Below are 21,874 nucleotides of genomic sequence, written 5' to 3'. Positions count from 1 at the left end.
TTTGTCATCGTTCATACAAAGATGTAAACGCGAATGGCCAGCTCTTTTTTGCCATAACCTCCAATGCCTTCGTCGCCGCATTTCTTTGGAACCTGAGAATCTTTGCCCCTTATGCAAATTCTTTATCCGAGGAAAAAGTCACATGGATCATGAGAATAAGTTGGTTGTGAAAGTATCGACATGTGATGTTTTGACAGGTAACCTGGCACCAAACGAGACTTGTGAGTCCTTAAGCGGCTTTCTTTCAAACCGAGCACAACTCAGGTCTATCGCCAAGGATAATTTACTTATCTAGTAAGTTTTTTTTAACTAGATAACGTGATCCTCACGTATTCCCAAGGGATCAGTATGATCCGTCCAGGGAATTTGTTAGCGTTAGTAAACATCCATGCCCGAACCCAGACCTGCACAGTGAGAGACTAGCTCTCTAACCACTCGACTGCCAGGCGGCGAAAGTGCTTTCAGTTGTGCCGTAAGTTCCTAAACGGCTTTCTTTTTTTCTTTTTTTTTTCTTTGAAACCGAGCACAACTCAGGTCTATCACCATCTATAAGGGATTTGTTACCTAGTGAGTTGTGCCGGAAGTGTAACTGTGTGTGTACCTAATAGTCTGAGTGCATACGTAGTGTTCTGTTTGATTCTTCAGTGCTGCCATCTATATTTCAGAAGGGAAATCTCTAAACGGCTGCATGATTTAGTGAGACCTGATCTTCGGAAGGCATAGTCGTGCGTGCTCCAGCACGACAATCCGAAAGCTTACAGGTCCTTACTGGCGTCAGATTAAAAGACAATGCATCACACATTTCAATACTTCTACAACCAGCTATTCCTTCTGATCTTGCCTCATGGACTTTTCCTCGGATAAAGAAAAGGGACAACGATTATCAGATTCCGAAGAAGTGCAATTAGCAGCAATGAAGGCACTGGAGTAAGAGAAGAACTCACGATCCGCATTAACACCTTTGTATGAACAATGGTAAAAATGAATAATTGCTCTCAGACTAGTTACTTCGAAAGAAACACCAAATAAACAAGTTCTATCGGTATCCATTCTTCCGTAATAAAAGTCTCGAAACTTTTTGAACGTAGTAGTGGATCTGACAAGAAATTATTGAACAGAATAGCATCTTTCTCCTTATGCGAATATTTCTCCGCATGGCATAATTATGTTGATCAAACTGTGTATTACTGAAAACATATACAGTGTAAGTGCTATTCTTAAATTCCATCCAGAAATAGAGTCCGAGGAGAATTTGCATCTTAATGGGTATTTTATTTATTCGTTTGATTTGCGAAGCACTTTAATTAAGCGGATACCATCCCTCAAGGCCAGACTCGGTTTTTAACGAACGCAAATTAATTGCCGACTGCAACGGAATTTTCCGATCTTGAGATTCCTATTGTCGTTTCCAATTTACTCGACTATTGAAAGACGCCCTTCTCTTACAGCACTAAGTACTTGGTTTCTCCATGAATGAATGATGAAGTAGCGTGAAGATATAAGACACTATTCTCTCTGACTTACTTCTCTATGTGATGTTACCCTTCTCTTATAGGATTCATTCGGAGCTGGTGTATTATTTCCGATTTATTTCGATGAGCATTTTCTCACAGTTATCTAATACAGTGGAATCCCGTTTTAACGAATACCGTTATAGCGAAAATCTCGTTTTAACGAACACTTTTCTTATCTCCAGATAAGGTTACATAGGAATAATGCAAAAAACCTAGAATTCCTTTATAACGAAATTTTGTTTTAACGAAATGATTTCTCCGGTGTCTTGGAGTTCGTTATAACGGGATTCGACTGTAACACACAGTATTTCTAATACTAACTGTTCAGCCCTTCGACTACTGCCGGTACTTACTGCTTTAAAGTACCGGCAGTAGTCGAAGGACTGAACAGTTAGTATTAGATTATATGTATAGTATGCATTAAAAGAGCAACTGACAAAAACCAGATTTCAATGAAAAACTCAAAAGCCAGTGTATAGCGCCAAAAAGGCTGCTTTATACACAAAACTCGAAATTATAAATTATGAAATTATGATGTTATGAAAGGCGAAAAAATTAGAGGAATTTGAAAAATTGGAAAAATATTGATCAATAAGGAGTAAGGAGGTCGTTGTCAAAGGGGAACCCCCCCCCCTCATTGCTCCAAACTGCAAAAATGTTTCTAATGATGGTAAGCCTAATAGGCATAAAATTACCATCAGTTCCCCCGACATCTTTGCGATAAACAAGCTTTGGAATGTCAAAAGTCAAATATGAGAATACACAAATATAACATGAAAATCATTAATTATTTTATCATTTTCAATTACTTTATGCCTATTATACAAATACAAATACAACGCCACAACAGACAAAATGCCCAACGAGATGGCGTATAAATATTAGGCTTACCATCATTGGAAACATTTTTGCAATTTGGAGCAATGGGGGGAGGGGGTTCCCCCCTTGAAAACGACCTCCTCATTGATGCATATTTTCCTATTTTTTTCCAATTTTTCAAGTCCCTCTAATTTTCCCGTCTTTTCACAATATCGTTTTTATAATTTCGAGTTTTGTGTATAAAGCAGCCTTTTTTGGCGCTATACTCTGGCTTTTGAAGTTTTTCATTGAAATCTGGTTTTTGTCAGTTGCTCTTTTAATGCATACTATTTGTAGTGTATTTTCAAAAGCCAGGTCCACCCGAACCCCAAATGACGGGCCTGCACCATGGCCCTCTTTGGACCATATTTATCCTCGTGACCCCCCCCCCCCCCATACAGGAGACAGAACCTCTCTACTTATTCAATTGAATTTAGTGAAAACTAATTTTATAGTGAATAAAAGTTTTATAAATAAGGCTTACCGTATCTCTGTACTGTAATCCTAGGCTAGGCACAGATCCAGAAAGGGGTAGAGGGGAAACGGTTATCACCCCTCCCAGAACTGAATTATATCGGAAAAATAGGTCTGTGTAAAAATATGGGACTATCCAGCGAACCTACACAATAAATCACTCCTCCCTACACATTATTATGGATCCTCACCTAATTTTGGCTAGAGTTCAAGAGCTTCTTTCTTTTGGGGATGGGGGCTCTATGCATGGTCGTCTCAACATCATGACTAATCGGGCAAAGTGATGTTTTTGGGGCCCTTAACTGCAAGTAACCGTGAAACAGAGCTTACACCAGGCCCGTAACTACGCTGGGGCAACTGAGGTATTGCCCTGGGACCCTCCACCAACATTTTTTTCCTTATTTGGCATAATAATCATTTCAGTTCTGCCCTGGGGCCCCGAGAAGCCACGCTGCGGCCCTGGCTTACATATTTACGCCGAAAATCCATATCTCATCATGTAGGCTCCCTATGGACATGAGGGCCCCCAAGTCATGCTACATGACTTGAGATGGCCCAGATTACATGAGCTGCTATATATATATATATTATTTCTTTAGACTCTGAAAAGAAAAAATATATATAATCACATTTTATTCCAATATATTTCAATCAAAAGCTTTATTTCTTCACATTTCTCTGTGACCCTTTTCGTCACTTCTCGTGGCTCCCCTTTCATCTAATTTTCATCCGTGTTGCCCCCGCTTAGAACATCCCAGGACCACATGAGGCCATATGGTCCCAGGTTGAGAACCACTGCTTTAAAGTACTCGGTTGGATAATTTGCTACGTTCTAACTCAAGGGTGCACAACCTATTCAGTCCACGGAACTGATATGGGGTAGACAGTGCCTTCATTTCTGACCCATCCCATTAGTGGCAGTAAATTGCAATATATCGATATGGCCAGAGTTGTTGTTTGGTGCAACAGTGGTATTTATTCTTCTGCTCCCGCTCAATAAACTTGTATATAGGGTGACCACATGACCTGTATCTTACAGGAACATTCCCGTAGTTTTAGTCATCTCTTAGCCTTTCATAAAATGTTTCTTTTTTTCAATTTGTTTCAAAGAGGCTCTGAAATCTGATTTTCAAATCAAGAATTAAATCATTTTAAATGACTTATAAATTAATGCCTTTGACAGTTTTTCAGTGGAAATTGGCAACTTTATTTGCCTTTGAAAGGTCTTTTTAGCCTTTATTTGCAACTTTATTTACTTTTGTGTAAATATTTCAAAACTAAAATCGTCACTTTTACTTTGCCTTTCACAATTATTTTAGCTCAAATTGACAGCTTTACTTACTTTTGACAAATTTTTTTTGCCTATAATTTCGAAAGAAAATAACCAATTTCCTTTTTCTCAATTTTTTTAGCTTAAATTGGCAAACTCGCTTGCCTCTGAAAGTTTTATTTTTGGCTGTAATTGACAACTTTACTTGGCTTTGAGTTTTTTCTCCGAGGAATGGTGATATCCCGTATGGTTCACGATTTCCTGTATTTTTATGAAGGAAATGTGCTCAGCCTAGGCATTACTCCACGGGCCGGATGGAATCTTTCGGCGGACCGAAGTTTGTGCATCGTTTCCTTTTTACTTTGATTAGAACTTGGATGATCTACTAAATAGTTTACATGACAAATATTTATTATTATCATTATATTTTTATTTTTATTGCTTTTCTATTATCATTTTCTTGTTATTTTACTTTTCATGATGTGGTAGTCAAAGGGTAACTGAAAATCATTTTACGATTCGTAAAATGACAAGAATCACACCAGGAGTGACTTGAGAAGAGCAATGCATTTTTTTCTCGTGTAAAAACAAATTTACCGGAAATACGTATTTAACATGCAAAACGGGGAATCCGCCGAATATCTTGGTTAAAAAGGGTATGAATATCTAAAGTTATCTTGCATTATCTCAATATCTTTACCATCATGAATCTTTCGAACTCGATGGCTCACGAAATGCTTTAATATCGTAACGTATCAATCGATCAGATTCCTCTCGAAGAATATCATGTCAACCTCTTCGACGGCATGGACGAGGTATCTCGCCTAACTGGATGCTGCGCATTTCGGCAATTACGAGAGATATGTATCCCTTCATTTCAGTAATGACGAGCCCAGATACTTCGAGGATTCCTCTTCGTCATAAGAACATTTTTACACACCCCGACTTTTTAAATCATTTGTTGGTGGGTGGAGTCAGCTTTTGTTCGCATTTTCATTATAGAAGGAAGGAGAGACGGTGTTTGACGGTGTTCGTAACGCAATCAAACAACACTTATTGTTGAATTTGTCATTTAATAAAAAAATAATTTTATCATTTTGGTCGTACCACCGTCACTTTCTGCACATGAGGGTTAATTAGACCAGGTCTTACAATTTATTGCCTGTTCCGAACGGCAGCTTTTTTGTTTTTATACTCACGGAGAGTTTGGTGCGCTAACCCCTCGGTGTGGATCTTCCTACGGTAGCAATCATTTTCTCTGGTCATATGTCGCCGTTTCTGTTGTACCCCTGCGTCAGGAAAGTTTTCTGACAAGGACGAACCGGGTATCGAACTCGCGACATTCTAAACATCCTTTGGTACTTTAAACGAGTATCTTACCGACCTGGGCTACCGCACCCTCTAAAAAAAAGAGTAATGGAAGATATTAAAAATAACTATAATGAAAAAACGATTTCCGTTTTAAGGGAACCAGATTATGAACCCGTTCTATTTTTGTAATCCTCAAAATAAGATAAAATGATAATCGACGGGTCAGAAGGAATGAATTTTTAGAATTTCGCATTGCATTCGCACATGCTTCAGCTTACTTCTGTAATTTAATCTCAATTTCTTCTGCTTCAGCACGTAAGCTATACTTACTTATTTGTGTGTCTTTAAGAGAGATAATTGCAGAGATAGGAAATAAGATTACTGATCAAGTGAGAGCTGGGGAGCTTTTGTAAGACGAAATCTTTATATCCTATTATATTTATATATTTATTTAGGATTTTCTCTAACTTTTTGATCTTCGGAAAACGGATAAATTGCTATTTGTTTTTCTTATTGTTATAGAAGTGCTCTAATGAAGTGAAAATTGGATTCTTTAAATTTTATTTTTATAGAATTTAGATCAAAAATCGTCAATATAGAACAAGAAAAACAGAAAGAAACTTTCATATTTAATATCAGATGTGCACAACATAAGAATTTCATAATGAAAATAAAAACATGAGTACATGTTTTTTTTAATTATTTCATTATGAATTAACAGAGAACATTTTAAATTACTTATCAGCGAAACAAGTTTTGTACGGGAAAATTCGGTTCATGAATTTTGCACCTCGTATTTTTGGGACATATGCATGTATAAAACTGATTTTCAGTTCAATAATACATAATATGATTTCGCCATGTCGTAAAAATAACGGTAATTCAAACGAATGAAATATTCAGATAGTTGTCAATTTAAAATAATGAAAGGTAAACTTTAAGTTTACCTTTCTATTTATAAAAATGGACATGGATTTTATGGGCATCTTTTTCTCAGCCACCTTCGTTGAGCATTTTGCCTGTTGTGGCGTTGTATTTGTATATAAACAATTAAAATAAGGAAGTTAACCAGAAAAAGTATTTGAATCCCTTAAACACGGGGTTACACATACTTTGCACTATTTTTAGAGTTTATTATGAAGAACTCACGCTAGAGAGGCATAGCAAATATGTAAAATGGGTTTTGATATGTAAAATGGTTTTTGATATGTAAAATGGTTTTTGATATGTAAAATGGTTTTTGATATGTAAAATGGTTTTTGATATGAAAACAGGTATGTTGCTATGAAATTCCATCAATTTTTTTTAAACTTTATGTGAATTTTTTAAAACAGGTTCAAAGTAATCCATAGGAACGGGTTACTTTGTATTACCTTATACATTATTTCTTAGCAAGGCAATACTTAAGTACTGTCGACCCAACTAAAATTTATCATGTTACCATATAGCATTACAGGAAACTGATAGGAAATGAATAATATGATTTCATATGAAATCCAAATATTTCATCTTAAATGGAAGAAAAATTACAAAAATTCTGAAAAATACAACTCGTATCACTCAACACAAAGAAAGAAAAAACTACGAATATGAATGAAAATCGATATTACTGTATTTTATCAAAAACAGATTCGGTTTTGCACGTCAATTGCGTGAGCTACATTTACCCTAAAACGAAATAAAACGAATGCTTTGGGGTTTATTTTCAAGACTTTTTAGGTGATGCAAAAGTAGTCCGTTTTGCTCAGAACGTAATCATCAAATTACTATCGCTCATATAATGATAAATAATCAATTACGTACGACAATTACTTTTACATATAAACAAACTGCGTATTAATTTTCTAATTAAGGGATATTCTCTCCGACTACCTCTCTTATTACTTTTCTAAAAAATGTCACTGGAGTGAACTCTAATGCTTTTATTTTGCTAAAAAAATGTCTATATAATAATACATTTTGACTACCTGTCAGTCTCTATGAATTATTATTTTTTTTAATTTTAAGCAAATTTCATGTCACATTCGAAACACGATTGCAAAAAAAAAATTATCTATGGAACTTTTTCTTGTCTTCACATACAGCTAGTGGTGGTGCAGGTTACGAACCAAAAAATAAAAATTGTATGCTCATAAGTTACACCCGAAACTCTCGATGCCCGTGTGAGTTTTTTGAAATTTCAATTGACATATCGTGTATAAAACACCGTAATTAGAAAAATACATGTGATAAACTTTCAATTTTTGTTCATAACCTTAACAATATATAGCAGAATATCATATTAAAGTTTTTCGTAAGAATACAATGAATAGGTTTGTTAGAAATGATGTTTCGAACTGAAGTAAAATGTCAAAAAAGTAGTGTTCTCCGTAAAACACGTTCAAAGTTTTCATTCACGAATTACTTTTACGTGAAAACGAAACATTAAAACTAACGTAATTTCGGTTCTAGGTGTCATACAAACGAAACAAGGCCTGTATTGTAATCACAAGAAATGAAGCTTTCACGAAAAATAAATAATGATATTTTATTCCAAAATGACGTTTCCAGTGTAGGCGAATACCTCAAGTCATTTTCTGACAAGAAAATGCAACTTTTCCTTGAAAAAAATTCTAGGTGAAATCGAGCAGCAAAAGTATAGTTTAGCGAAAAGTATCAAACAGAGAATGCATCATCAATTCGAATACATGACTTCACTAATAAGGTCTTCTGTCGAAACTGCCTGGGAAATTGTCATTACAATAACCGCTAGGCAACGCGTTGAATCTTCTTTTTAGGATTAGTGCAAAGTAGCCACATATTACACTATCTATTAAAATTATTTTTTGCGATTTGATAAAAATTATTTTCTGCAATAAATTTCATTGTAATGCTTTGGTCTCAAAGCGAATAATGTTCGACGAGTTAGATGGGCGAAAAAGATCTAATTTGCGTAATCTCACTGAAAAAAAAAAATCCTCAAAATGATAAATTCCGCTTTTTTACTCTCAAAGAAATCCTTGAACAAAACCAAAATGCTAAAAAAAATTAGTTTTAAGAATTTATGGAAGTACTTTGTAGTTTGCGGAGCCAATTTATCTTTGTACACGAGGCGCTACAAAGATGGCTTTCAGGTTAACATTTTTCTCAGCGACACATAGAACAAACAACGCAGTTACAAGAGTCGTTAATCATGTTTCCCATTAGAGACATTCACATGCGGAAAGACCTCGAACGATTCTCATTCGTGCGCATGTGGTGTTCACAAAAAGACTCGAGAGAAAATAATTGAGTGCGACTGTTTTAAAAATTACTCGTTCTTTCAAGAACGAGAGATAAAAGATGGTTCCTTCCTGAGCATCTAATGCATCTACTCGAACGAATATTCAGTCATTTTAACAGGAAAAGTGCTAGCACTGAAACATATTTACATTAATATTTTCTTCTTTTCTTGAATTATACCATAAAATCATGGCAAAGACATGTGACATTTTGATTGCCTTTTAATTACGATCGAATCTAAGTTTACATTCTTCGAAAAATATCATCTCAACATATCGATTTTGTTTGAGTCATTGATTTTCCCATTCAACTTCATTTACCCCTTATACAACAAAAGACTAAGCCACAGATTTAATCTTTTTTTTTTGCCTTGTTATATCTTGAAAGGTAAGTAAGGTCACAAACATGTTATTGTAGAAATTTTATGAAAATCCTTTATAATATGCAAATCATTGAGGAAGGAATTATTATCCTACCCTCCGTTTGGCGCAACATTCTCATTCAGTGACGATGGGATAATTATTCCCCCCACCTTAATATTTATATCGAAAAATATCGAGTGAAGTAACAAAATTTTAATTAAAATCATCGTAGAATAATACATGAAATGACATTATTCTTTAGTATAAAACATCGGCAAAATAGAATCCACGAAGAAATCTAGAAAATTATACTCACAAAAAATATGTGAAAGTATTGAATTCACATATAAATACAACAAAATTGAACGCTCAAAGAATTAACGAGCTGTGAAAAGGAGCGAATCAAACTTCACATAAAGTCACATTACATCTCTTGTACATCAGATTTTATCTTTAGCCTTTTTGTGCTGCAGAATGTACAGAACCTACACTTATCGATATAAATATTGGCACACGTGATCTTATGTCTGAAAGACGCAATTTAATTTCGATCACAACCATCCTATTAGGATTATTTCTCTTACGAACTCCATGTTGAAATACGTAACCAGGGAGGGTTTTTTTTCTGCAGCAAAATGTTTTTATCACATAATTCATTTACTAAAATTGACGGAAAGGATACTATGGCATCCTTGGCGTTCATTTGAACAAACCAAGAAGCGCGATTTGTAAGGCTTACACATTGGGCAATTCGATAACAAAAAATTAACAAATTATAACACATTGCTGACAAGAAAAAGAAAAGAAAGTTCAAAAATGATTCTAGATGCATACGTCTAGTTAGAAAAAGTATTCAAATAACGTGTAAAACTCAGATACATCATTCATATTGCAAAGGGTTATATGGTTATTAAAATATAAAGATTAATTTTTTTATACGGACACGCCGTGCTCGAGAACCAAATTAGAAATTTGTTTTCCTGTCTCTTCTGAGGCCAATAAAAAAATCACACGTTTCTAAGTGCAATATTGAGATATTTAAATACAAAATACGGAGAATACTTGGGAAAGAACAGCATAAACGAGGAAAAGAGTTGTTGTCCGTTAGTTTACGCTGTTTTTCCCAATTTTTACGATTTTTCCAATTTTTAAATATCTCAGTGAATATCGAAGTTGGAAACGTGGATCTCTTTTTCTTTTGGCCTCAGAAGAGATTGGGAAATTTGATACTTTGGTTTAAAAAGTTAGAGTTTTATTTTATTCATTTTTTTATTAACTACGCGAACCCTTCCAACATGAATGACGTATACGAGTTCTACACGTTATTTGGATATTTTTTGTAATCGGAAGTATGCCTCTCTAGGATCAACGATTCGCCAGTAATTTCAGGGAAGGAAAATTATGGAATCACCCTTTATATATAGTTACAATGACACTGGTTACATAACTTTTAATTTAGCCCCCGATTTTCTAATAAGGAAAACTTGAATGCAAACTCTACAGAACAATCATATCCAGCTTCTTACCGGTAACCAGCGAACCACTGGAAGATACACTCCCCCCCCCCCACTTTCATGGGGGTGAGGGGAGAGAAACTTTAAAGAAAGAAACCTTAAAATTAGGAAATGAATTTCACGTGAATACAGTCCTTCATTTATAAACGTCACTCTCATTTTCATACAAATTTTCAAATAATAATAATAATAATTGTATTTTTTTAAATAAATACTTTTATTTTAATGGTGTGAAATTATCGACCGACAGACCTATAAAGGGTTAACGTTTTTAATTCTCGTGAACTACTATTGCTACTAAACCAAACATACACCTCGTCTATATTTCTCTGGAGAACTTCTACCGAATTCGCGCATGTTCGAATGTGCGTGTACGTGTAGCGAACATTCTGTGAAGTTTGTTTCTGCCTAATGCTTGTTATGAGTAGTGCTGCCATCTGCCATTGATTTTTCTAACTATGCGTGAAGTGATTGAATAATAAAATCAACTTCATCCGATACCCGCGTTAACTGGGATACAAGACTTCTCAAAGAATTTACTAAAGTATGTTTAAGTCAGAAATCCAATAAATTTGACGGATACGTAAACGCACATAAACTTGGGATTTCTTTCAAAAATAAAAATTACTGCAAATACTCATTATTATAGCGAATTTTCAGATGACATTTTCAATTTCTTGATAGAAAATATGTTCGAAAACATCTCATTTAATCGAACAGAAAACAAATATTTCTGTGACTCGTTGTCAAGAAGAAGACGAAAATCTGCCGAATAAGAAATGCAAGAGAAACGGATATGGGTTGATAGTTTCTTCTTCCTATAAAATAGCCTACACTCAGAAATATTTCGGCTTTTCGTGAATAATTTATAAGTTTTCTTTTACTTTCACATTGATGAGCAGCTACGGAGAAAGATCGGAAACGGCGAATGTAGCAAAAGGCGGAAGAAAAAGTTTTTCGTTAGAATGTAAAAAACACTACTTCTCTCTATTACGATATTGAAAGCGAAAGAAACACTTCAAACGTAATATTCCGAAAGGAATAATAAGAAACATTTTCTAAATGAAATATTGGCGGTTCGCATCCGAATACATTTAGAAAGTAATTGACATCAGCTGGAATGTACGGAATTAATTGCATGAATATATTGCAGCGGGAAATATATTTGTATAAAAACGCTGATAATCACGTTAATTTAGATACGGGCAATTGGTTTGACATAATATAAATATGCAAATTGTATTGTGCACAATTGTTTGGAAATATCCAGGCGAGAGAAAATGCCTATTTTATATCTCGGTGTCATATAAGGTTTGTTCTCCAAGTTCTAATTCCGCGATTATCTCGTTAACTACTCGTCGTAGAGATATGGTTCCAATTTAAAAAATACTCAAAATCTGTTCAGAAATCACTCTGTACCAGTTTTCAGAGTGGAAATACAGTGTGCCACAAAATATGAAATATAAATTTTTATACGGTCCCCCGTCCTCTAACATCCAATAAAAAAGTTACTGCCCTGTGGCTTCTGATGAATGAAAATTATCATGTCTTTCACTGCAATCTTCGCTGAGATATTTAAATTCAAGTATCATAAAAAAGTTGGGAAAGAACAGCATTAGCGAGGGAAAGAAGCGTTTTCCGTTATCTTTCATCACGCATAGAAGATGAACTCAATGAAGAAAGTGATGATCAAATATATGTCAAAGTTTGATCATCACTTTCTTCATTGAATATATAAACCGGATATAATATACCCGGCTTATATACGTAATAACCGGTTTCTGTCCATAACCACAGAGAATTATGGTAAATTTGATAAGTTTACCACTTTTACCGATGATTATTCATAGCACCCCCGCTCTATGTCTCTAGGAGCGAGACAGCAATATATATAATTGATTATTCATAGTACCCAAGGGCCGTTGGTAAATTTAATGAGCACTATATGATATGCATGCACTAGATGCGCAGTACTAGACATAAATGTATTATGTGATTATATCGGGGTACGATCGTGAAACTTGCTATCGTTAATCGGGGTCCGGCTATATTCGTTACTCATACTAGACTCATTTGGATTTTTTTTTTCATATTTATATCAAATTCACGCCAATTACACAAGAGTATTATGCATAATTACAGATAAAGGTGATAAATTTCAAGTGTTGATGGAAAATTTATCTGGGTGCCGTAGCTCGGTCGATAAGATGTTCGCCTAAGGTACCAAAGGATGTTTAGAGGTGTCGCGAGTTCGATACCCGGTTCGTCCTTGTCGGAAAACTTTCCTGACACAGGGGTACAACAAAAACCGGCGACTTGACCGCAGCAAAAAATTGCTACCGCAGGAAGACCCCCATCGAGGGGTTAGGGCACCAACCTCTCGATGAGTATAAAAAACAAGCCTGCCGTTCGGAATCGGCAATAAATTGTAGGTCCCGGTCTAATTAGCCCTCGTGTCAGAAAATGACCGTGGTGCGACAAAAAATTATCATTATTATACATAAAAGTGTATCACACTTACCAAGACGATTGATAAGTATGCATAATAACCAGTTATTAAGTGTAATAACCGATTCGAGGATGATGTCACTCTCCGCTATCCATACGAAAATTTTTTAAAGAGTTGGCTGATGCGAAGATATATTTAGCAGAAAGAGAGAGAGAATTCAACTGACCTTGCGGGGAATTGAACCCACGTCCTTTCACGTTCCGGGTAAGTGCCCTAGACCACTAGACTACAAAGGCAACGAATATCTCACTCTTTCCTTTAAACTGGTGTGCACTGAACGGGACCGTACATGGACGTCGGACCTCACTCAGGCCAAAGCTCACAATTACTGACACTGCCCACTAAATGGCGTGATCAGCCTGCTTTTTAAAAAAAAAACCTTCGTATGGATAGCGAAGAGTGACATCATCCTCGGATAAGTCACCATCTGGTGGACAGTGGCAGCAATTGTGAGCTTTTGTTAGGTCCGACCCTTCATGTACGGTCCCGTTCAGTGCACACGAGCTCCAAGGAAAGACTACGATATTCGTTGCCTTTGTAGTGTAGTGGTCTAGGGCATTCACACGGAAAGTGAAAGGACGTGGATTCGATTCCCCGTAAGGGCAGATGAATTCTCTCTCTCCTAACTATATCTTCGCATATATATGTTACGGTAAATGAGGTGAGTCGGCTATTACGAAGGTTTTATTTTCAAAAGAACTGGCTGATGCGATATATATTATATGCGCAGGTTTTTCCTTCCTCGAAGTTTCACTGCAACACATGGTATCAGTTCTGATGATCCCTCTGGAAGCAAGATCTGTATGGCGCATATGAATAACAGAGAAGATATATATAAATAACGAAGAATTTGCCAATACATACAGAGAATGCAGTCATAATATCGTTGCGGATGTTTTTGTACGTGAGCGCTCCATGTCTGTGTATAAAACTACGAAATCAATTGGGAAGCTCTCTCTTCAATGTAACTGTATATTAAGGGGCGAATCCCTCGAGCGATTATTTTACAAAATAATTTCTCTCTTTCTTTCTTTTTTCCCAATTTTTCTTCCAGGAAATACAATATTTATTTGTCTTTTATATTAAACGTGGCCGAATCTTGAAAAATCGATATTTATGTATAGAATTTTCAAGATCTGTATGAAGAGCTTCTTTCTCTTGCGGGTGGAGGGGGGGGGGCGAGATGCTTGAAACCGGCTCTTGAAATGGGTCATTTATTTTTATTGCTTCTTATATCCCTATATTTGAGAGCGCCTCTTTTATTATTTGTTATTCAGAACATCGATATATTCCGCTGTTTGCTCGTAATACGGTAAATATAAATATTGCTGTTTGTTTAAGCATGAGTAGCGATACAACGCAGTTCATACATATGTTTGTAGAGTTATTGTAACAAAGTAATAGAAGTAATAAAAGAAGAAACTATTGTATTTTTTAATGTATTTGCAGCTTCAGTTCCTTTCTCCGCCATTGAATTGCCCTTCAATAATATCTTTCGGTGCGAAAGATTTTAATTTAATATTTACTGAAACTTGCTCTTTTGGGCGTTTAAATAACTTTTCAATTGAATGGGTCCTAAAATTTGTAGAGCTTGAAAAAATATATCGGCATTTCTACTTACTTTCGCATTAATTGATGATTTCTGTGATGCGATGCGTCTAAATGTCAAGATAATCAAACCCTTCACGTACAGGCTTTTGGCAATAAATTTGAATGATCTATATTTGAAGTGTCCACGATAAAACTAAAAAAACTGGTTACTTTGTTCCCACGTTGGATATAGAAGAGGTGGGGGGCAGATGGGAGAGAGAGAGAGTGTATAGATTTCACTTTTGTCCTGACCACTCTTTTTTCCTCACCCTCCACTATTTGTTTTCTTTCTCTCCTTTATAAATACAGTAAAAACTTGTCGAATCGCACACTCACGTTATCGAGAAATTATGACGGCTTAAGCGAAGTGCCGTCAGTTTCAATGTGCAATATTGTGGAAATCGTATAATTTCAAAGTAGCGTAAAAGTTATGAAAATATCAATTAAAACTACAATGTTTTTACGAAATTTTTACTTTTTTTCAGCTTTTAGTATTCCACATATTATTGTAAAGTACACTGGTACACTTATCAGTAACTCGTGATACAAATGGACGGTTTTTATACAAAAGGAACCAAGCGTCATTAAATCTCTCGAATCACAGAAAAAACTATTTAAAGTTAACTTCGATTCAGTTTGGAAATTGGTTCAAGTGCACACCGACGGCATCTCAGCCTATATGTCACTTGGCTCTATTTAGATAAAAAATCCCACCTCTTTCAATTGTTCAGATGTCAGTATATCTCAAAAATGTTAAAACTGGCGCTTGGTTCCTTTTATATAAAAGGCGTCCCCAAATATAAGGTAAACTCAAACACGGGCTGCGAATTTGACTTGAGGAGGTGTTTGGTAGAGCAAAACAAACACTCGGAGTACTCTAGTTGGGAAAAAACGATCCACAAAAACATTTTGTTTAAATTTGAAGCCCTGAATTTGTGAAGCAAATAAGCTTCCTCAGTGTTGTTCCGCAACTCTTGGTACATAAGGCTTTTATGATCGCTTTTGCACATATGACAATGTTGTTGTCAAGCTCTTTCTTCAAAGGAAGACATAATATAAATCATTTGTTCCTCTCCCTCTCTCTCAAACTTTTCCGCGGTGACGTGTTAACCGAAATTAGCGGCGAGTAAACGCGGATTTAATAGCATTGTTATCTATGAAAGCCAGACGAGACGGAAGAATAATGGCGACTTAACCGGGGTGAAAACGTACCGAGGTTTTACGGTACATACACAGTCAAACTTCGCTAAAACGATCGATAATCGATATAACGATAAAAATCCCTCTACAACGATATATTTTTCAAATCTTATTTGGAATTTCCTATAGTCTAATGCAGAGGTCTTCAACCTTCTTCCAGTCGCGAGCACTGCCTGTACCAATCATCAAAAGACGAGCACCCTTACGGCAAGTGTAACATACGCGAAATGACGATGATTCCAATACTTCAATGCAATGCCTCCAGGATATTTGATTAGAACATTAGTCAAGTGCTCGCGAGAACGTATTCGGGCACGAGCATCGCGCACTCTGGGTAATTCAGGGAGCACCGTGGTGCTCGCAAGCAACGGATTGAAGACGCCTGGTCTAATGTTAAACACTTCTCGGTACAACGATATCCATGACAACGACAAACCCCTCTATAACGATTGTTTTCATGGATTATGAAATCGTTGCAACAACATATGTTTTTTTATATTTTTCGCTCAAAATCACCTCGAATATATTTTTAAATTCGTGACCTGTTTTTTCCCCTCTCTTTCGAAGTTGTTTGAAAAATCATCGGTATTTTCCACTATCCTCCCAAAGTGTTGCCCTGAACCTACTTTTTACGTAGTACACAAAAATGCTATGCGATAAACCCCTTCACATCGTGCAAAGACTGGACTCGATTCAACGCATCATTTCTTCTTTCTTTTGATGCGAATAGACATTTATAAATGCATTTTATGGTGGTACTTACAACGCCAATTTCGAAGAGATGCCATTAGCAGTATAAATATGGTGGTGGTAATTGACGATAATGCCATCTTTCGGCCTCGATATAACGATAACTTTTCTACGACTTCATTTTTTCTTGGTCCGCAGACGATCGTTATATCGAGATTTCACCGTGGTAGAATAATACATTTATGTGGGGGGGGGATCATTAAACAAGAGTATAGAAAGAATGGATGGAAAAAACAACAACTTCCGTTCCTAAGGCTACAATAAAGCTTCACGATGATGAGAAAAAAGTTGTAAATACAAACGAGAGCCGAACTGAATTTCGCCCATTTGCTTTTGGACGATATATCTCGTCTCTGATCGTTCAAATGATGTTTCTGTTATCAATTCAGAACAAGAGTTAATGTTATTTACGTCGATTTCCAAAAGGCATTTGACAAAGTAGACAGATTGTTACTATTGAGGAAGCTAGCTTACACGGGTGTTTTTGATGAAATTTTAAGTTTAATTGAGATGCTGCTATTTATAGAGCGTTCATCAGGTTTATCTAGAGACCATCATGCGAATGTTAGGTGTTCGCGAGAACGTATTCGGGTACGAGCATCGAGCACTCTGGGTATTTCAGGGAGCCCCGTGATGTTCACGAACAACGGATTGAAGACGCCTGGTCCAATGTTAAACACCTCTTGGTATAACGATATCCATGACAACGCATCTCCTGTATGAATATTAAGAAAACCTAAGAATAAAGGAGGAAATGGCTTTTATGTCTTTTTTTTTTTTTTTTTTGTTAAAAGTCTTTTGTGTTAAAAGTGATTAAGATCAATGTTGAGATAGAGTAATGTGCAATAATACGAGCAAATACCTATCCTTAGTTCAATTTTTGAAGAGAGAGGGGAGAAACTGGTGTTATGTGTGAAGAATTTTGTGCAAATTATGGCAAAAGCTTTCTACAGTATTTTGCAATTCGCTTCAAAAGCCTAATTTTTGTATTTTTGACAATCACTCGTAAATCATTCGAAATTGCAATATTTTCCACTATAAGGCATACTCGCACGCTTAGTGCGTTTGTATAAAATTGTTATTCACTTTTAAGAACTTTCCAAAAAATGATTACTCGGGCCTGAATGGGATGTGAGGCATATTAAAATTTTCAACTAACGAATTCCACATCATCAACAATGCACATCGGCAATTTTATTTGATTGTTTTAGTAATTTGAATTGAAAAGCATTCGTTCCGTTCACGCGAAAAATGGACATTTTATTATGACACTATCAATTCATGCGGTAAATCGCCGGTTGCAAATAATACTCGCAAACGCAAGCCATGAATAATGAATGCCAACGAATTATTTTCCGCGAAACCAACAAACTTGACAAAGAAAGCCCCAAATGCCGAAGAAAGCTTCAAATATAAAATCAGATTTTCTGAATATAAAGTATCTTTAAAAAAAAATCCTTTCCTGCTCAGTACGAATTACTTTTTCATTCACAGGCTAAATACAATGTAAGTGAAAAAAGAAAGCCCTAGAGTTTTATTTGTCTATTTATAGTCGCATTACTCTGCCGTTTTTTTTCTTCCTTCTATTTAGTAACTCCTTAAATCTCCTTCGTGGAGCCTTTTTTTTTGTCTTGACAAACGAATTTCACACACCACCTAAAAAGTAAAAATAATTTCAGTTAACCTTAACCTAAAAAGTTAAAATAACCTTACCCTCTATTTTTGTAGAGTTATTCGAACATTACGGGTTTTTTTTTATGAATATCACCGACCAAACGAAATCAATACATTCCACTCTCTCTGTGAACAATTTTTAATACACTATCAACAATTACAAAATGCACCTCGTAAACATTTTTCTGGGGAATTTCTAACGATTTAGTGCATCCGAAGATGTGTCACTCTCCGCTATTACTACGAAGGTTTCGACAGTTCCCTGATGCGAAGATAAACCCAGCAAAGAAAATTCAACTGGCCCTGCGAGGAAATCAAACCCACGTTCTCTCACTTGCCGAGTGAACGCTTTAGACCACTAGACTACAAAACCAAGCTCTTAGGAGAGATAGGACTCGTTTGCTTTGTAGTCTAGTGGTCTAAGGCACTCGCCAGGCAAGTGAGAGTACGTGGCTTCGATTCCCGCAAGACTAGTTGAACTTTCTTTCCTAGATATATCGTTGAATCAGCCAGCTGTCGAAACCTTCGTAGAATTGGTACATGACGTAACGTGTGTTCTAAAAGCATGTGTGATTCCTAAAGTTAAGCTCTTATTTCTTGTTATACTGATGCTGCCATCTGCTTTCCAAATTTGAAGCGAGAAATTACAGATCTCCAAATTTTCGTGTTACGAATGTATCGTGTAATTATCGTAAACATCCGTTTGCTATCTGCAGGAAGACTTTTTGAAATGGGAGACTGGCTCGCGCGCGCGCATTCGCGCTTCCCAGTTAAAAAACCACAGTAAACCAACTTAAGACGATCACTACTGTGCCGCCAACAGGATTCGTATCTTAATTCTCATGATGAGAGTCCAGTACGATGCCCAAGTGACAGACAAAAAAAAACCGCAGCGCTCTGTGCGAACCGCATCTGTCGCACATCCCGAAAGGGAATCGACAGCAAGAACTGGGGGAAAACGTTAGGATTTGTTCTGTGGCACATGAAGACCAAAATTTCTGAAACTAGTTTTAAGCTCAGTTTTGAAAGATTGGGATGTGCAATGAAAAGAGTTACTACATTCTCTCTTGCATATGACAAATAGTGTCGTAAATTCTTTTACAACGAAACCACGTGTTCATTGTCTGCACCTAAACATTCAGATGCAGTAACACCTATATTTCCAAAAGAATAAGCTCTACGTCAAGTGAATATATTGCAAAGGATGTGGCGCTTCACAATATGCACCTGCTGATTTCTTTAGGGCTTGCTCCGCAGTCGCTTGTTCGGAATTATGAGACGACATTTTAGAATTAGATTTAATTTCTTCAAATATAAAACATGCGACCTACATACATGTGCGACTTGTTACCACGATGTTTCTGAACGTAACTCACTGTTGCCATCTTACAAACAGTAATAATGAGAATAGATTAAAAGGAAGAAAACAAAAATAAAACGATCCCCGATCGTCCATACTCCCGCCCCAAAAAAGGTGACAGTCAATAATCGACTGGCAAACGACATAGATGATTCACGGAACGTTTGTATAAACCATTCACAGTCTGGATTTCCACAACTCTGACCTTTCCGTCGTCACCTGGAAAGACTTGGGTCACTCGAGCCAAGTGCCACTTGAGGGGAGGTGTGTCTTCCTTCAAGATAACGAGATCGCCGACTGCTATGTTTGACGTTTCACGTTTCCACTTCATCCTTGGTTGAAGACTGGTCAAATATTCCCTGGACCATCGATTCCAGAAATCCTTTTGCAATTTTTGTATCTTGGCCCATTTAGCTTGTAGACTTCCCGATGCTTCACCATCACCTTCGGGTACAGCAGTCATTGGAGTACCGATGAGAAAATGTCCAGGAGTCAGAGCTTGCAGCTCGTTTGGATCTTGGCCGAGTTGAGTTAGGGGTCTTGAATTCATGCAAGCTTCAATCTGGACAGTCAGAGTAGTTAACTCCTCATAAGTGAGAGCACTTCCCTTGCACGTTTTCAACAGATGACGCTTTAAACATTTGATGTTGGATTCCCACAGTCCACCAAAGTGAGGTGATAACGGAGGAATGAAGTGCCAATTGATTTTTTCTTCAGAGATAACTTTCTGCACATCTTGGGATTTACAGAGTTCGAACTGTGCACTTAAATAATTGACAGCACCCTTGAAATTGGTTGCATTGTCCGAATACATATCTGTGGGCTTCCCTCTTATGGATATGAATCTTCTAAATGCTGCAAGGAAAGCTGCAGTACTTAGTTCTGACACGATTTCAATGTGAATTGTCTTTGTTGTGAAGCATACGAACAACGCTAAGTATGACTTGAGTCGAACCTTCGACCTCTTCAATATCGGCTTCGTTGTAATCGGTCCGGCAAAGTCTACACCAGTTCTTTGGAATGGTCTGCAGGGCAAGCCTCTGTGTGCGGGTAAATTACCCAACATTGACGTCTCAGGTCGTGCCTTGAATCTGTAACAGGTTACGCACCTGTTGAGTATTTTTCTTACGGTGCTTCTACCCGACGTAATCCAGAATTCTTGTCGAATCATTGAGAGAACAAGTTCAGCTCCAGCATGAAGGTATTTCAGATGGAAATGTTCCACTATCAGTGATGTGAGATGATGATTTTTAGGCAGGAGCAATGGATTCTTGGCACTTGTACTAAGATTCGAATGTTTCTACCTACCACTCACTCGCATCAAACCCCTTGAATCGATGAATGGACTTAGTGACAAGAATTTGTTTGTGGGTGGAAGGGGATTTCCCTTATCAAGAAAACTGTGTTCGTCTTTGAACTCTGAGTTCTGCACGATCCGAACTAATGCTAGAGTAGCTAGCATCATTTAATTCAGAAGCACTTAGTGTAGCAACGATTTTGTTCTTGGATTTACAGTTGTGGATGAATCGAAGACTCCAAGCAGCAACACGTTGAAGTTTAACAAACGATGAATACTTGCTGATCAAACTCCATTCTTCCACGATTTCGTGAGATTGGGTTGCATTCACCGACTTCTTTAATTCCGATTCATCCTCCATCAACTGGTCTGAAGGGTCGGAATTGGATGGTATCACCAAGCCACTTTCACTTAAGCAATCTGGCCCTCTCCACCACAAGAAATTTTCTCTCAGCTGTGACGGTGGTAACCCCCTGGAGGCACAATCAGCTGGGTTCTCCTTGCCGGGAGCGTGATGCCATTGATTTGGATCACTTGATACGTGAATCTGTTTCACTCGGTTCGCGACGAATGCCCTCCACCTAGTGGGATCCGATTTTATCCAATGAAGTACAACCTTCGAGTCAGCCCACGGAATTGTGTTGTTGATTTTCAAATTCAAAGCTCCATTCATTCGTTCGGATAGTTTAACCAGTAACACTGCTCCACACAGTTCCAGGCGTGGTATGGTTGTAGATTTCAATGGGGCAACCTTTGTCTTTGCACATATCAAGGCTACATTCACTGCATCATCTGTAAACTCAGTACGAAGGTAACAAATTGCACAATATGCCTTACATGATGCATCACAAAATCCATGAATGTCCATACTCCTGACAGCCCTTGTACTCCCCATAAGAAATCTGGGAACGGAAAGATGAGAAGAGCATT

General features: G+C 36.9%; 2 protein-coding genes across 2 annotated transcripts; both read right to left on the bottom strand.

Moving 5' to 3' along the window:
• Positions 1 to 19,768: 19,768 nt before the first annotated feature.
• LOC149070670 (uncharacterized) lies at positions 19,769 to 20,713 on the bottom strand. The gene has a single exon (XM_089248900.1). It carries the CDS (start codon positions 20,711 to 20,713, stop codon positions 19,769 to 19,771), a length of 945 nt encoding a protein of 314 aa, XP_089105026.1.
• A 325-nt stretch (positions 20,714 to 21,038) lies between these two features.
• Positions 21,039 to 21,839, bottom strand: LOC149070669 (uncharacterized). The gene has a single exon (XM_089248899.1). It carries the CDS (start codon positions 21,837 to 21,839, stop codon positions 21,039 to 21,041), a length of 801 nt encoding a protein of 266 aa, XP_089105025.1.
• Between the last annotated feature and the right edge of the window lie 35 nt (positions 21,840 to 21,874).

Source organism: Pholcus phalangioides, unplaced genomic scaffold, assembly GCF_987345545.1.
Source record: "Pholcus phalangioides strain wild (caught in Gottingen) unplaced genomic scaffold, Ppha-v1.0 ptg000021l_1, whole genome shotgun sequence".
Classification (NCBI taxonomy): Eukaryota; Metazoa; Arthropoda; class Arachnida; order Araneae; family Pholcidae; genus Pholcus; species Pholcus phalangioides.
Note: the sequence above shows the minus strand (reverse complement) of the source record. Positions and strands in the feature narration are given on the sequence as shown.